General features: G+C 41.7%; 1 protein-coding gene across 1 annotated transcript in view; it reads left to right on the forward strand.

The window, feature by feature from the left end:
• LOC137351446 (mucin-16-like) overlaps window positions 1-12413 on the forward strand; it is a 36696-nt gene extending 24283 nt beyond the window's left edge. Inside the window, exons 24-29 of the mRNA XM_068015892.1 lie at window positions 115-284; window positions 711-883; window positions 1106-1173; window positions 2350-2510; window positions 8033-8145; window positions 11477-12413. Of these exons, the coding sequence (XP_067871993.1) occupies window positions 115-284; window positions 711-883; window positions 1106-1173; window positions 2350-2510; window positions 8033-8145; window positions 11477-11569 (778 nt within the window). The 3' untranslated portion in view covers window positions 11570-12413. The remainder of the gene's footprint in view (window positions 1-114; window positions 285-710; window positions 884-1105; window positions 1174-2349; window positions 2511-8032; window positions 8146-11476) is intronic.
• The last annotated feature ends 586 nt before the right edge of the window (window positions 12414-12999 follow it).

Here is a 12999-nt window from a genome sequence, read left to right on the forward strand (position 1 = left end):
TCAAAAGATCCCTATATATTGTTAATGCAAAGTGTCTAGAAATATTATTTTTTCATTGCTGATAAATCAGTGTTGTATTTATAATGACTCACATATTCTCTGTTTCTCCCACAGTCCTGCAAATCAAGGCAATACTAAGGTTGAAACACTTTGTTCTTTTAAAAATAATCCCACTGTTCCAGGGGTTGATAAAGTCACTGCTTATAATGAGTTCAGAGACAAGACTGAGAAAATCACTGCATTAGGAACATATTCACTGAGCAAAAACAGCCTCTTTGTAAATGGTATGTATTGATTCAAATTAAATGATGATATAACTTGAACAGCAAAACAAATCCTTTCACAGCTTAAACTTAAAATTAATTGCATCTAAATAGTTTTCTGTAGATATGAACCATGCAAACCCCAAAACTCTCACTGCAACAAAAGAAAACATGTTAGCAGCCCTGATTCCTCCTGATCTCCAATTATTCACAAAGTTTTCATGGATAGTCAAGATGCAGATCATGAGAACAGAGATAATATAGGGTTCAATGTATGTTACTCCAAGAAAATGAAAAGACAACCAGTTTCCAACTTCCAAGAAAAAATTAACCTAATTGTGAATCCTTTTTGTAATCTTGAAAGTAGTGCCCTTAAGATATTCAATAATAAATGATATTCACACTGAAACGCTTGGCAACATTCTACCCATCATGTCTTAATTTCAGGTTATCAAGAATTGGAACCAACTGCAACACCAACTACATCTTTACCTGCAGTCCGAGAAGGAGACTTGTCATTTGAACTTAACTTCACAATAATGAACAGAAATTTTACTGAAGCACTTAATGACCCAAATTCCCCTGAATATCAAAGCATTGTTGCCAATATTACCAAAATGGTAAGAATTAGTTTCTAGTTATTTCTTGAAATTTAAGACAGTTGTGCAGAAGACCAGATCCAACAATTACTGTATTTTCTAAGTGAAGAGCTATTTGGTTCTTCTATGCAATTTTGTTAAAAATCTTCTTTATAAATCTATGTTTTAACATTTTCTGTTAGATTTATTTCACATTTCTTGAAAAGTATGCAATCTGTACTTACTATCGTATATATTTTGCAGCTCATGGGGTTATATAAAAACAGCTTTTTAAAGGACAGCTTCCGCATCTGTAAAGTTACAGGACTGAGGTAAGAGGATTTACTTTGCATGTTAGGTACTACTGAGATAAAACAACAAAATTGCATTTAATAGATCGAGCACAGTAACAGAATCCAAATCTGGTTTGTGAACTATGTTTATTAATACAATTTTAAACTTGTGCCTGGAGCTAAATTCAACCATAGATAGATATTATTACCAACTGACAACTTGCAGTTAAACAATTCCTTTGCGTAGGCACAGTTTTATAGATCTTAAGATAGTTTTCTAATTCATTGCACCCTGTGAACTGTGTCACATGTAGTGTAACAGACATGAAAATTAGTCCCAGAATGGGTTCCTCAAACTGTGCTGTAATGTGATATGAAATCCTGAATTTCTCCAGAGTACATTGCATAATGATGCAGTGAAAATTAACTATCAACTATTACTATATTTGCTGCACATATATAAATATATTGAGATAGTTTTGAAAATATACTTTAATTCATACTTAACTTGATATAGAATCACAGAAAGTTTACGGCACAGAAAGAAGCCACTTGGCCCATCATGTCTGTGCCGGCCAAAAAACAAGCCACCCAGCCTAATCCCGCCTATCGGCATTTAGTCCGTAGCCCTGCAGGTTATGGCACTTGAGGTGCATATCCAGACACCTTTTATGTGAGTTGAGGGTTTCTGCCTCTACTACCCTTTCAGGCAATGAGTTCCAGACCCCCACCACCCTCTGGGTGAAAAAATGTTTCCTCACCTCCCCTCTAATCTTTCTAGCAATCACTTTAAGTCTATGACCCTAGTCACTGACCTCTCTGCTAAGGTGAATAGATTCTTCACATCCACTCTATCCAGGCCCCTCACAATTTAGTACATTTCAATCAAATCTCCCCTCAGCCTTCTCTGTTCCAAGGAGACCAACCCCAGCCTATCCAATCTTTTCTCATAGCTACATTTTTCCAGTCCTGGCAACATCCTTGTAAATCTCCTCTGTACCCTCTCCAGTGCAATTACATCATTTCTGCAATGAGGTGACCAGAACTGCACACAGTTGACATGTAGACATTAGTAATTTATACTGAATCACTGAATTTTAAATACTACCTTAGAGCATTATGTATGTCCTCAAGTTACTCAGGTCATTTAAGATCTGAATGGTTTCCTTCAACAAGCAATCAGTTTTTTCTCCATTCCTCCATTCTTCCCAATAGAATTGGATCAGTTAAATGTTCTTGCATGTGCTACTTCAACCCAACTGCTGCAAATGGACTAGTGAAAGCAGAAAACGTCAAAACAGAATTTGCCACTGCAACAAATGGAACAAATCTGCTTGGAAACAGCTACCAGCTGCAAAATAACAGTTTGACAGTGGGTAAAGTATCAACTTTAATTGTATTTATTTCTAAAGATTTCCATATTGATCATTATCTAACAATAATCTGGACTGGTTCAGTTTTCTGCAGAAAATGGACAAAGGTAATTTCTTTTGTGGGGTGAGGTGTGGGGGAGTCACATAGTGGTGTTGAGCAGGATTGTTTGGTTCCTGACAAAACAGCCACATCTTGAGTTTGGCCCCTATTAGTGAGTTACACAGCTTATTACAAAGGCAGTGATTATAAATTCTCCATGAAGACAGATTTGGTCACCAAGGGCGAGATTCTGAAAAGCTTTCCAGCAATTATTGGTGATGTCAATTTCTTTTTAGCTTTTCAGGCTTGGGGCTCAAGGGAATTAGTAATAACCATTTATTTGGTTAAAGTCAGTTGTTTATTTTAAATATTAAGCCTGTCAACAACTTTTAAAAATAATTTTCAAAATAATCTCATAACCAACATAATTGTCAGCAACTAAACAATCAATATGTTGAATTACAATTAGTTATAAAAAAAACTGTTTTCAGGAGAACTAAAATCGAAATGCTTTTATCTGAGCACCTGCAGAACAGCAGCAGTATAGCTCAGGAGTCAAGTTGACAATCTGACTCCTAACCTACTGAAAACAAGAAGTGTGAGACCACTTCCAGGAGTTAGTGTGATGCTGCTTGAGTTTCACACATGCTGCAGTATGGTTTTGACTTTGTGCAGAAACGAGGGCTGGGATTTTACACCTCCCCCCCGCAGCAGCAGCCTGGTGGCGGGCTGGGAGGGGAGCCAGTGGGCGGCTGAGGTCCCCCAGGAGACTGCCAAGTAAAACCTGGCGGTCTCCTTGTGGGCTGGGGAGCGGCCCTCCTGATTGGGCACCCTGTGCCCCAAAAATGAGCTCCACCATGGCCCAACTGCCCCCACTACACAACATCGCCGCCCCCCCCACCACTCCCAATTGAACCCCTTCTCTCACCGGGGCCCAGCTGATTGTCCTCAGCGAGACCCCACAATCCTACATTTTTCCAGGGCCAGCGTCCCTCTTGCTGTTGAGACTGGATGTAATCCCAGCAGGCTACTGCCCCCTGTGGCGCTGCTGGGATTGAGAGCTGCCGGCCCACTAATTGGCTGGCAGCTCTTGGAGGCAGGACTTGCTGCCTCAGAAGGGCGGAAGTCCCAGCCAAGGCCAATTAAGGGCCTGGGACACATATAATCCTGGTGTGGCTCCCAGGCCCGGCAGAGGTGGGATCACCCCCGACTTTTCGGCTAGTGGGCGAGGCCTCCCACCCAATGTAAAATTCTGGCCACATATTTTTTTTAATTGAATGGCCCAGTTTTTGTGGTGGAGCAATGGTGAGGCTATCAGTTTTCATCATTATTAAAGAGCAACTGCCAGCGACTACATGCAGTTAAATGCAGAAATCAGGAAGTCTGAGCTGCTCTGCTTCTCCACAAGCTTCACTCCAACAGTATCTCATTGAGTAACTCAGCATTCACATACATGCATCAAGTTGGGGTACTTACATGATAGATACTCATTAAAAAAGGAATAAAAAGTTAATTTTTAATGGTGTGATTGAGTCTTAATTACTGTCAATCAACCTCTCTAGCACAGAAAATGTATTAACTTTTACAAACGTAGAGTCTCGTTTCTTCAGATCTTAATTATTTTCTGAAATCTTATACAAATTTAAATACTTTTTCTTTCTGTCTCTTTTATCTCGCATCTTAATCCCACCTTTCTTTGTTATTTGTTTTGCTTTCTGTACATGAAATGGCATTGAATTAACCACTCTAATTTACACTTCCTGGTTCAGACTCTACAGCTACAAAATTCACTTCCTTTGGAACTGCGTTGTCAGTGCTACCATTGACGTTTTGCCTCTAAAATGACATCGACAGCACGTGCACACACTTCTGGTGTGAGCCTGCCAAACACCACTTCTGTGAGGGCAATAGTGCATACGCAGGGATCATCTGCCGGAAATATAAAGAGTAGGCAGATGGCAGCAAGCTCAGCTTGCATGAGAGCAGTCTGAGCCTCCATGGGAACAAGCTGACCTTGCATGACTTCAATTTGAACTTCCACTGCAGCACCCAGATGTTGGGTAGCTTCTGCTTGCGGTGCAATGGAAGCTGAGGCATTGGCCATCAGACACTGCATCATGACTTGTGTACAAGTGTTAATGGAGTTGGTCACCACTTCCACACTGGTAAAGATGGGCTCCAAGTTATGTGCAAAACCCTGTGCAAAGTTGGTGCCAAACACCTCCATGCACCTTGAAGTTGAATGTATGCTTTCTAGCAGGCTTGCCAGTGCACTAAGCCATTCTGTGTGCACTCCCATCTGTCTTCTTCTCTAGGTTGCCCCACTGAAGTGCTCATCTGAGTCCTCTGCAACATAACTTGTGTGCAATCTTACCCTCTAGTCAGCTGGCACCTACACTACCCTTGGCCCCTGCTCTAGCCGCAGGCCACTTGTGCCCGATGTCTCATCACATGCAGATTCCAATTCTAAGCTATCCAATAAAGTGCGTGCAATGTCAGTATCTGAGTTGGTGGCTGTGAGTGTGAGAATGTGTTTCTTTATCATCACTGTCTTCCTTCTGTTTCACCAATGCATGGCCAGGTTGCAGTTCTTGGGTATCTGAAAGAGGAACGGCACAAGGATAGGGATATGGTAATGAGAGTGGGGGTGGACGGTAAAAGCAATAGGTACATACTTACACTATCTGCAGCTCGTGAATCAGAAGAGATTATGGGATGAGGGGGTAATGCGATGTGAGGAGGACGGTTACATATGAGGAAAGCGTTATCTTCGATGTTTTCAGCGCCGCCACTGGCCTTAAAGGCCTACTCGGGGCTGCAAAAAAAACCCGACTCGAGCCCGACAGAACCACATCCGACCCGAGCCTGACCTGGTCCCACTCCTTCCATTTTTTCCTGCGGCCCGACTCAACCCGACCATCAGTTAACTTACCTTCCGTTTTTCACTTTGTTGCTGATCTGCACAAGTTTAAAATAACTGTAACAAAACCACCTTTCTAGTCCAAAAATTAAATTAACATTGGAGCCACTGACCTGTGATAGAGCGTGTCCGACCCTGCCCGAACCGAGCCTGAATGGCAGGCCCAGAAGTGCAACCTGATCCGACCCGAATCCGACACTTTTCGTCGGGTCCCGTTGGGTTTGGGTCGGATAGCAGGGCTTTAACGTGCCTGTCCCCTGCTGCCTCTGGTTATGCTGCACCTTGTCCTGCAAGCAAGAGGGAAGTGTGTTGGTGAGTGTGATGCAATGTATTTGAGTAATGTGACTGCCTTGGTAGAATAGCTGGGCATTGTGTGCAAGCTGTGAGACATGGGTGTGAGGCTTGCAGCAGTGCTAAATGTGTGAGGATGAGGCGAAGCTATGAAGGTTAGGTATGAATTGTTGTTGACAGAGATTGTTGGTAGATGAGTGTGGTGTATTGAGCAGTGTGTGAGGCTCCTGGTGCAGCTGGTGGGATATGGCATTTGAATATACATTCACTGACGTTGACCACGCGTGTGAGGCCATTGAACTTTTTGTGGTACTGCATCAAGGTCCTCAGGGCTAGACTCCTGGCATCGACCACCATGGCTATCTATCCCTATCACCTTCTGGTCAACTGTGGATAGATTAAATCACTCCGCCTCTCCAAATTCTGCACCAAAGCCTCCACTGCAGAAAATCTTGGAGCCCGCTTTCTACCATATTCTGCCATTTTTGTGTGCTTCCCATGTCAGAATTACTTTGAGAATGGCTTCCAGCACTTTCTCCAGCCACAATGCATTTCTCCTTTAAGAGGTGCAGGCTGAGAAGGATTAGAGGGGAGATGAGGAAAAATGTTTTCACCCAGAGAATGGTGGGGGTCTGGAACTCACTGCCTGAAAGGGTGGTAGAGGCAGAAAACCTCATCTAATTTCCTGGATGTGCTCCTGAAGTACCGTAACCTGCAGGGCCTATGGGCCAAATGCTGGAAAGTATAATTAGGATGGGTGTTTATTTTTGTGGCCGCGCAGACAGGTTGGGCCAAGTGGCCTCTTTCTGTGCCATAAACGTTCCATGATTCTATAATTCTATGACTTCAGGTAATGCAGGCTGGCTCGAACTTCTGCTAGCCTCTCACAATTTTGTGCCCCCTTCTCAGTCATGCAACCACTCAGCAGCGCACATAATGCTGGGTGCATGCTGCAATCATTTAACTTAGCAGGCAGCAAGAAGTTTGTGTGTTCCCTGTATCAGAAGCAACAGGAATGGGGTAATGCAGCATTGCAATGGCCATGCCCATTTTTGGATCCTATCCAATTTTTTCTACCTGCAAATCAGCAAAGATTCTTTAATCTGGTTGGTTAAAGAGATGCTGAGTTGCTTGACCTTTTCACACAGATCCAAGACCCCATGTAGAGGGTGCCGCACTTTTTTGGATCTCTAATAACAGCAAATTCCAGTGCAAAAGCCCATAGAAAGTCTGATTGCAAAATCTGGGCTGGTGTATTTAATATTAGCATCAAGCTCCTGCTCCCACCAGTTTTCTGTTCACTTTATGGTTTTAATTGGCCAGTCTCTGCAGGCTAAGTGCATGCCACATAGTCTTGTGGATCTTGTAAAATTTAAATCAATGTTCCATTAATTTGTTTACACTCAAGCTGCAGTTATCAACAATCTGGGTGTTATGATTTAGTATTTATCCACCAATAAGGCAATATTGCTTCTTGGTACATATTGACAAGGTGTGTGGGCCAAATGTAAGCCATATAGTTTGGACACCCTCTTTATATGCATACCAGGACCTCCTTTTATATCATGACAGAACATATCAAACAGCCAGGTGTATAATTTGGGTCAGCTGGCTGCTTCTTTTGCTGGAGAGGTACTGGTCAGAGACCATGAGAATTTTCAAAACGGGGTCAGGAACCCGACGCCTGGATGATTTCTGGGCCCCAACCCCATGCATGATCTTTAAATGTTAATGCCCTAATTGAGCAAAAGGTGAGCCCAGCGCTCAATTAGTGGTGCCAAGCATCCGCAGAAGGCAGAAGCAGCCTGCAGAGCCTGCACAGCAAAGGCAGGAGGCAACCATGCTGACACCTGCTGCTGCCTTGCCACAGAGAGCATGCAGCTCTTTGGAGAGCCAGCAGAATAAAGAGGTGAGGCAGTGCTTTCGGAAAATAAAAACAGTTCTGTGCTTGGCCTGGCACAAGATCCCCTTGGGCCCAAAACATTTCATCTCCCAACAATAAAGTTTGCCCTCTGCCTGCTGTGAGCCCAACAGCTGTGCGTTATCATGCACCAGACTGGTTGGGCTTGCTGTAATCCCAGTTGAAAATTACAGTTCCCTTTAACTGCAATGACTCACTGGAAGTGCAGTGTCGCAGAATTGCGCCACGTAGTTCCAAAACCGTTACCTAACAGGGATGAACACTGCACACCAATTTAAATTATTATGCATGATCAGGGGATAAATTATTAAATTACATGTCACTATTAATTGTTCTGTATTTATTTTATGCAGAAGCTAAAGCACCAGTTTCAACTGGAAAAGTAGAAATACCATATTGGGGAATCATACTGATCGTGCTGGGCATACTGCTCATTCTACTTCTGTTCCTCCTCTTATGTTTATTGGTAAGTAGGTCCAATTTTTCAATGTTGTGCAGTTTCTCATTGCAGCACTGAAGTCTAAAAATGTGCAGCATATAATGGAAAATAATTCATGGAATGTATGAGTAAGGCCAGTATGTAGGCATGACATTTAAGATCTTTGTTAAATCAGTCCCAAGGGTCATTTGCCTCCAAGGTTTAACAACATATAATTATGAATATTATTATTTTAAGTACAAAATGCAATCTATTAGTTACTCCTCAGAAGAAGTAGGTTATTTCAAGAAATGTCTGCTCTTAATATGAAACAAAAACATAATACTGGAAGCACCAGATAGGTCAATGTTCCAGGTAGAGCCTTTCTTTGGAATTGGGGACAAAAATAAACGAATGAGGGAGAGGGAGGAACACTAACAGACCTCTCATATCACTAGCAGCTTCCACTGTAAAGAAACTGGACAATAGGGAAGCGCTGAAGTTACAAAAGGTAATATTCAGATTAGTGATAAGCTGCAAAGTGCCCAGGAGAAAGTTGGGATACTGCTCCTGAGTTTTGTCGGAACAGAGTAGCTGCCCAAAGAAAGAAATTTACACAAATTACAGCTGTTTCATGAAATGTTATATAACATAATTCCTCCATTCACCGGTTTCTCCATTGGCCAGCACTATAATTTTAAACAAGGATATGTTTCAATTTCCAGTTCTGTTTTTCCAAAGTGAATGAACTAGATATGGGTTGGGATAAACTGGTCATGTAAAAGTTTCTATCGTACTGTCTATCTGTCAGCAGTGCCCATTCTAAATTGATGCATTGGAATGCAGAAAACAAACTCACAAACACATCAAATATGTTTTAAAATTTAAGTGTTTCAGTGCAAAGAAGCTGACTAGTTATTAATATAAAGCAAGTAACATTTCTAGATTATTGCAATTCATGAATATAATGACCATGTTTTATGACAAATGTGAGATTCACAGTATACTACATGGGCTGCCCTTCAGATACCCTGACAGTGGGCCAGACCAAGTTGATAGGCGACTAGGTCCACCCCCTGAATCCACTAATCACCGGTTCAGTCAGTTCACTGCTTAAAAGTACTCTAGTTGAAAGCCAATTTATTTAAGGCAGGTAGCTGGACTTGAACCTCGGGACAAGTTTGTATGCATGGTTATGAGCCTTTGCTCATACCTGTCCTCCAGCTCCTGCCACACTGAAGTACTGTAGAAATCATAATAGGCGCCTTTATTAGCTGGAGAGCTGCCCAGGAATTTCTGACCCGGTAGAATCTCTGCATAAATTTAGACTGCACTTCCCACCTACCCAGTGGTTATACTCCTAACCCTGGCCGATTTATCTGGGTCAAATTAATTCACATATTTAGAGTGGATTCCAAGCAGGATTTCTGCCTCCGTTGAACAGCTCACATTATGAGTTTGACGGGTGTGGGGAATGGCTGCAGCAGCCCTCACGCACCTATTGCAGCCTAGCATAGTCAGCAACATCAGGCTGAATTTTCTTTAAAAGATCTCACTTTGACCATGCAGTAGATTGCCCAGTAATTCCACAAGGCTATGCTGCCATTTATGTTGCTCATCTGCCCCCATAGCTACCACTGAATTCTCCCAGCCACACGGAGACAGATTTGGAGGTGGGGGAGCCAGGAAAGCAACAGGACACCCCATCGGAAATTAAAACAGAAAGTGCTGGAAATACTCAGCACGTCTGACAGAATCTGTGGATAGAGAAGCAGAGTTTCAGGTCTATGACCTTTCATCAGAAAGGTCACTGGGGCCCTTAGGTCTCCCTCTTCTTTAGGAGCACGTGCCCTTCCTGGTGGGGCTGCCACCCAGACATTGCTGCGAGCCTTTCTATTGGGCCTCCTGCTTCCTTGGTCCATCTGCCACCCTTAATTGGATGGAAAACGCAGAGGCAGTCAATTAGTAGGCCACATCACATAATGTCATGGGAGGACACCCATCAGGTTGGCCTCCCCAATGCTGTCCTACCTCCAGGTGACTTTCCAAGGGGTAGTCTGCCATGGGAATCGGCAGCCTGCTCCACAGAGGCAGGCAGGTATTAAAGCCAACTAAGGTGCAACAAACAGACATTTTCCCCAGAGTTGCAACTTTCCTGGCGTCACATCGACCTCCAATTCCACCCCCCCCCCACCCAACCCAACAGTGATGCGGAGGTGGCCTCTCAGCGGGGGGTCAGTGGGAAACGGGTGGTTGCATTAATTGGCAGCATCAGGGAACTTTAATGCTCAAAGTTCAAGAGCGGCTGCAGGCACTTTTCTGGAGGGGTAAACCTTCCACCCTGAGACTCCTCACAGTACTTTGTCATCTTGTTCACCACTGAAGAGGGAGGCCTTTTTGAGTGCCTCCATTTTGAGGTGCCCCTTAACTCTCCCTCATCTTTAGCAGCTTTCACTTCTCCTGGTGGGGCTGCCACCCAGACATTGCTGCGAGCCCTCCTATTGGGCCTCCTGCTTCCTTGGTCTGTCCGCTGCCCTTAATTGGACGGCAAATGCAAAGGCGATCAATTAGTAGGCTGTATCATGTAAAGTTGCTCTGGTGGGTGCAGTGAGGCCATACACAGGCTTGGGACCCGCATATGGTCCTGACATCAGGGTCCGGATGCCACGGGACAGTTCAATCCCAAGAGTCCTGTGTTGCTATGACATGAATCATAGGTTATGTATGTCATGCATGTCTTTTCAATATGCTCGGCCCAATTAGAACAGATATATTCTATGTCCCAATCACTTTCATCGCCTCTGCTACCTGGAGTCTTGTGAGGGAATTAGCCTTACTCAAGCAGAAAATCTAGCTTATAACACTCGCTATGGAGGAATAATTGCCGAGAATATAAATATTGCACCAGCAACAAAAGACACTAATCAAAATTAATAGCACATCCCAAACTTTTAACTGGCATGAATAAGTAATAGATGTTGAAGTAATGCCAGAATCTTATTCCTGATCACTTTTGTTTTCACAGGGAAGAAAATTCAGAACAGCATTAAATCTTTGACAGTCATCAGTGATATTCCAGTTTTTAGAGCCTTTTAACAGAGCTCCATGAACACTAGCAGCAAAGCACATAGATTTTGTCTCACAGAAAATTATCCTTCAGCTATTCAATTTTAAACACACAACCTGCAGAATACAGTACAATAACCTTTATTTAACAAAGCAAACTGAATAGAGAGCTGAGCTGTACTCAGTTGATAAAGGCAATTCACATTGGTACACTCAGATAATGTAACAGAATTTTACTTATAGAGCTAATATAGTGTTACATAACAAATTACAATATCTGGTATTTTACTAACATAAAATTTTAATCTTTCAGATTGCATTACATTTGAAAAAGAAGTATCATGGATCCTACAACACATTGCAAAACCCTGCTGGAGACTACTTTCCACATCAGAAATACTACTGATAACAAACATTAAATATCAATTATGCAAATTAGATAGTTCTTAAAGTAGAAGAATGAACATGACTATAATTATGTAGTTGTTATGTAGTATTGGACTCAAAAATGAGGATGTATGCTTTGCACTGAAAGTTAAATTTTTCTGCCTAAAAGCACTGAAGAGAAAATGTGTAATAAAATGGAAACATTGATTGTTACAAATATCAGGCAAAATAATGGTTTCAATTGGTTAAATATTTTAAGAAGAAATGAACAAAGTAGTGATAAATAAACACAAAGACTAGAAGCTTCTGTAACTAAGTTAGATATTTTTCACAATTCAAACAAAGATTTTTCTGGAATTTGCAGATCTTTTTGTACTGCTGATTGACTCAGTGCAAGCTGTCTTAATAACTTGGAAATAATCAACTAAGGTGTTTTATTGTAGTGCAGTGATTTCTTAATTCATTTTCCTTGAGTCATATTCCAATAAAAGAATATACACTTCAGATACTTTACATTCCACAGGGATACATGAAAGGTGCTACTTGATGTCCAGCACACAAGGAATAGTAGAATTCTTGAAGTTAAACAAGACACTGTCAAAAGTTACAAACAGTTGAGTGTTTCTGAGTCATTTTTTTGTCCTGTAAATCAGTTGCAGTAACTTATCATCACCAGTCTGATGTCTGCTGTATTATCTCAAATGTTATATTCATCTGTGTTATATTTACAAAAACTTCAAAGACATGAACTTTGATAACTATTAAAGTTGTGATCTAATAGTTGCATTATTTAAATAGTTTATAATAAATATATAATGTAGATGACAAAATAAATAGATAAAAGAATTTAAATAAATTTTATTTTTCTGGGAGCTGAACATTTACAAAGTACTTTATTTTTGTAAGTCTGGCACATAATGAAACCCAAGAATAAACTATGCTTTGTAACCTACATTAGAATTACACATTTTTTAAAATTAAAATTGATGATACTCAGAATAAAGATGAACAGCCCAGCTTGCCTCCCTCCCTTTGTCCCAGGATAACCCATGGTTCAGGCCCATCCCTGACAAAGCCCTTCATTAAGAATTGGGGCAGGCAGAAATCCAATTGTTCGGACAGATCTGAGAGGCTTGCAACACTTGTGATGGCCAATGACTGTAGCAGCCACAGGGGCTCCAGCCCTAATGGTCTCCAGGAGTAGCAAAAGAAAAAGGAAACTTGTGTTTTAATAAGATGTCGCAACTGCACTGGGCATACTTCCTGCCCATGCACAGCTGCAGTGCCTGCATTAATGATATAACCCACATACCTTAATATATCAAATCCTACATACTATGCTTAATCCCCAATAATAGTCTTTTACCATCACCATTACAATTACTTTGTTTAATCCTCATTAATCTATATTCCACTACACTATAACATACAATGCTTAATACTCATCAA

This window comes from Heterodontus francisci, chromosome 36 (assembly GCF_036365525.1).
Source record: "Heterodontus francisci isolate sHetFra1 chromosome 36, sHetFra1.hap1, whole genome shotgun sequence".
NCBI classification, from domain to species: Eukaryota; Metazoa; Chordata; class Chondrichthyes; order Heterodontiformes; family Heterodontidae; genus Heterodontus; species Heterodontus francisci.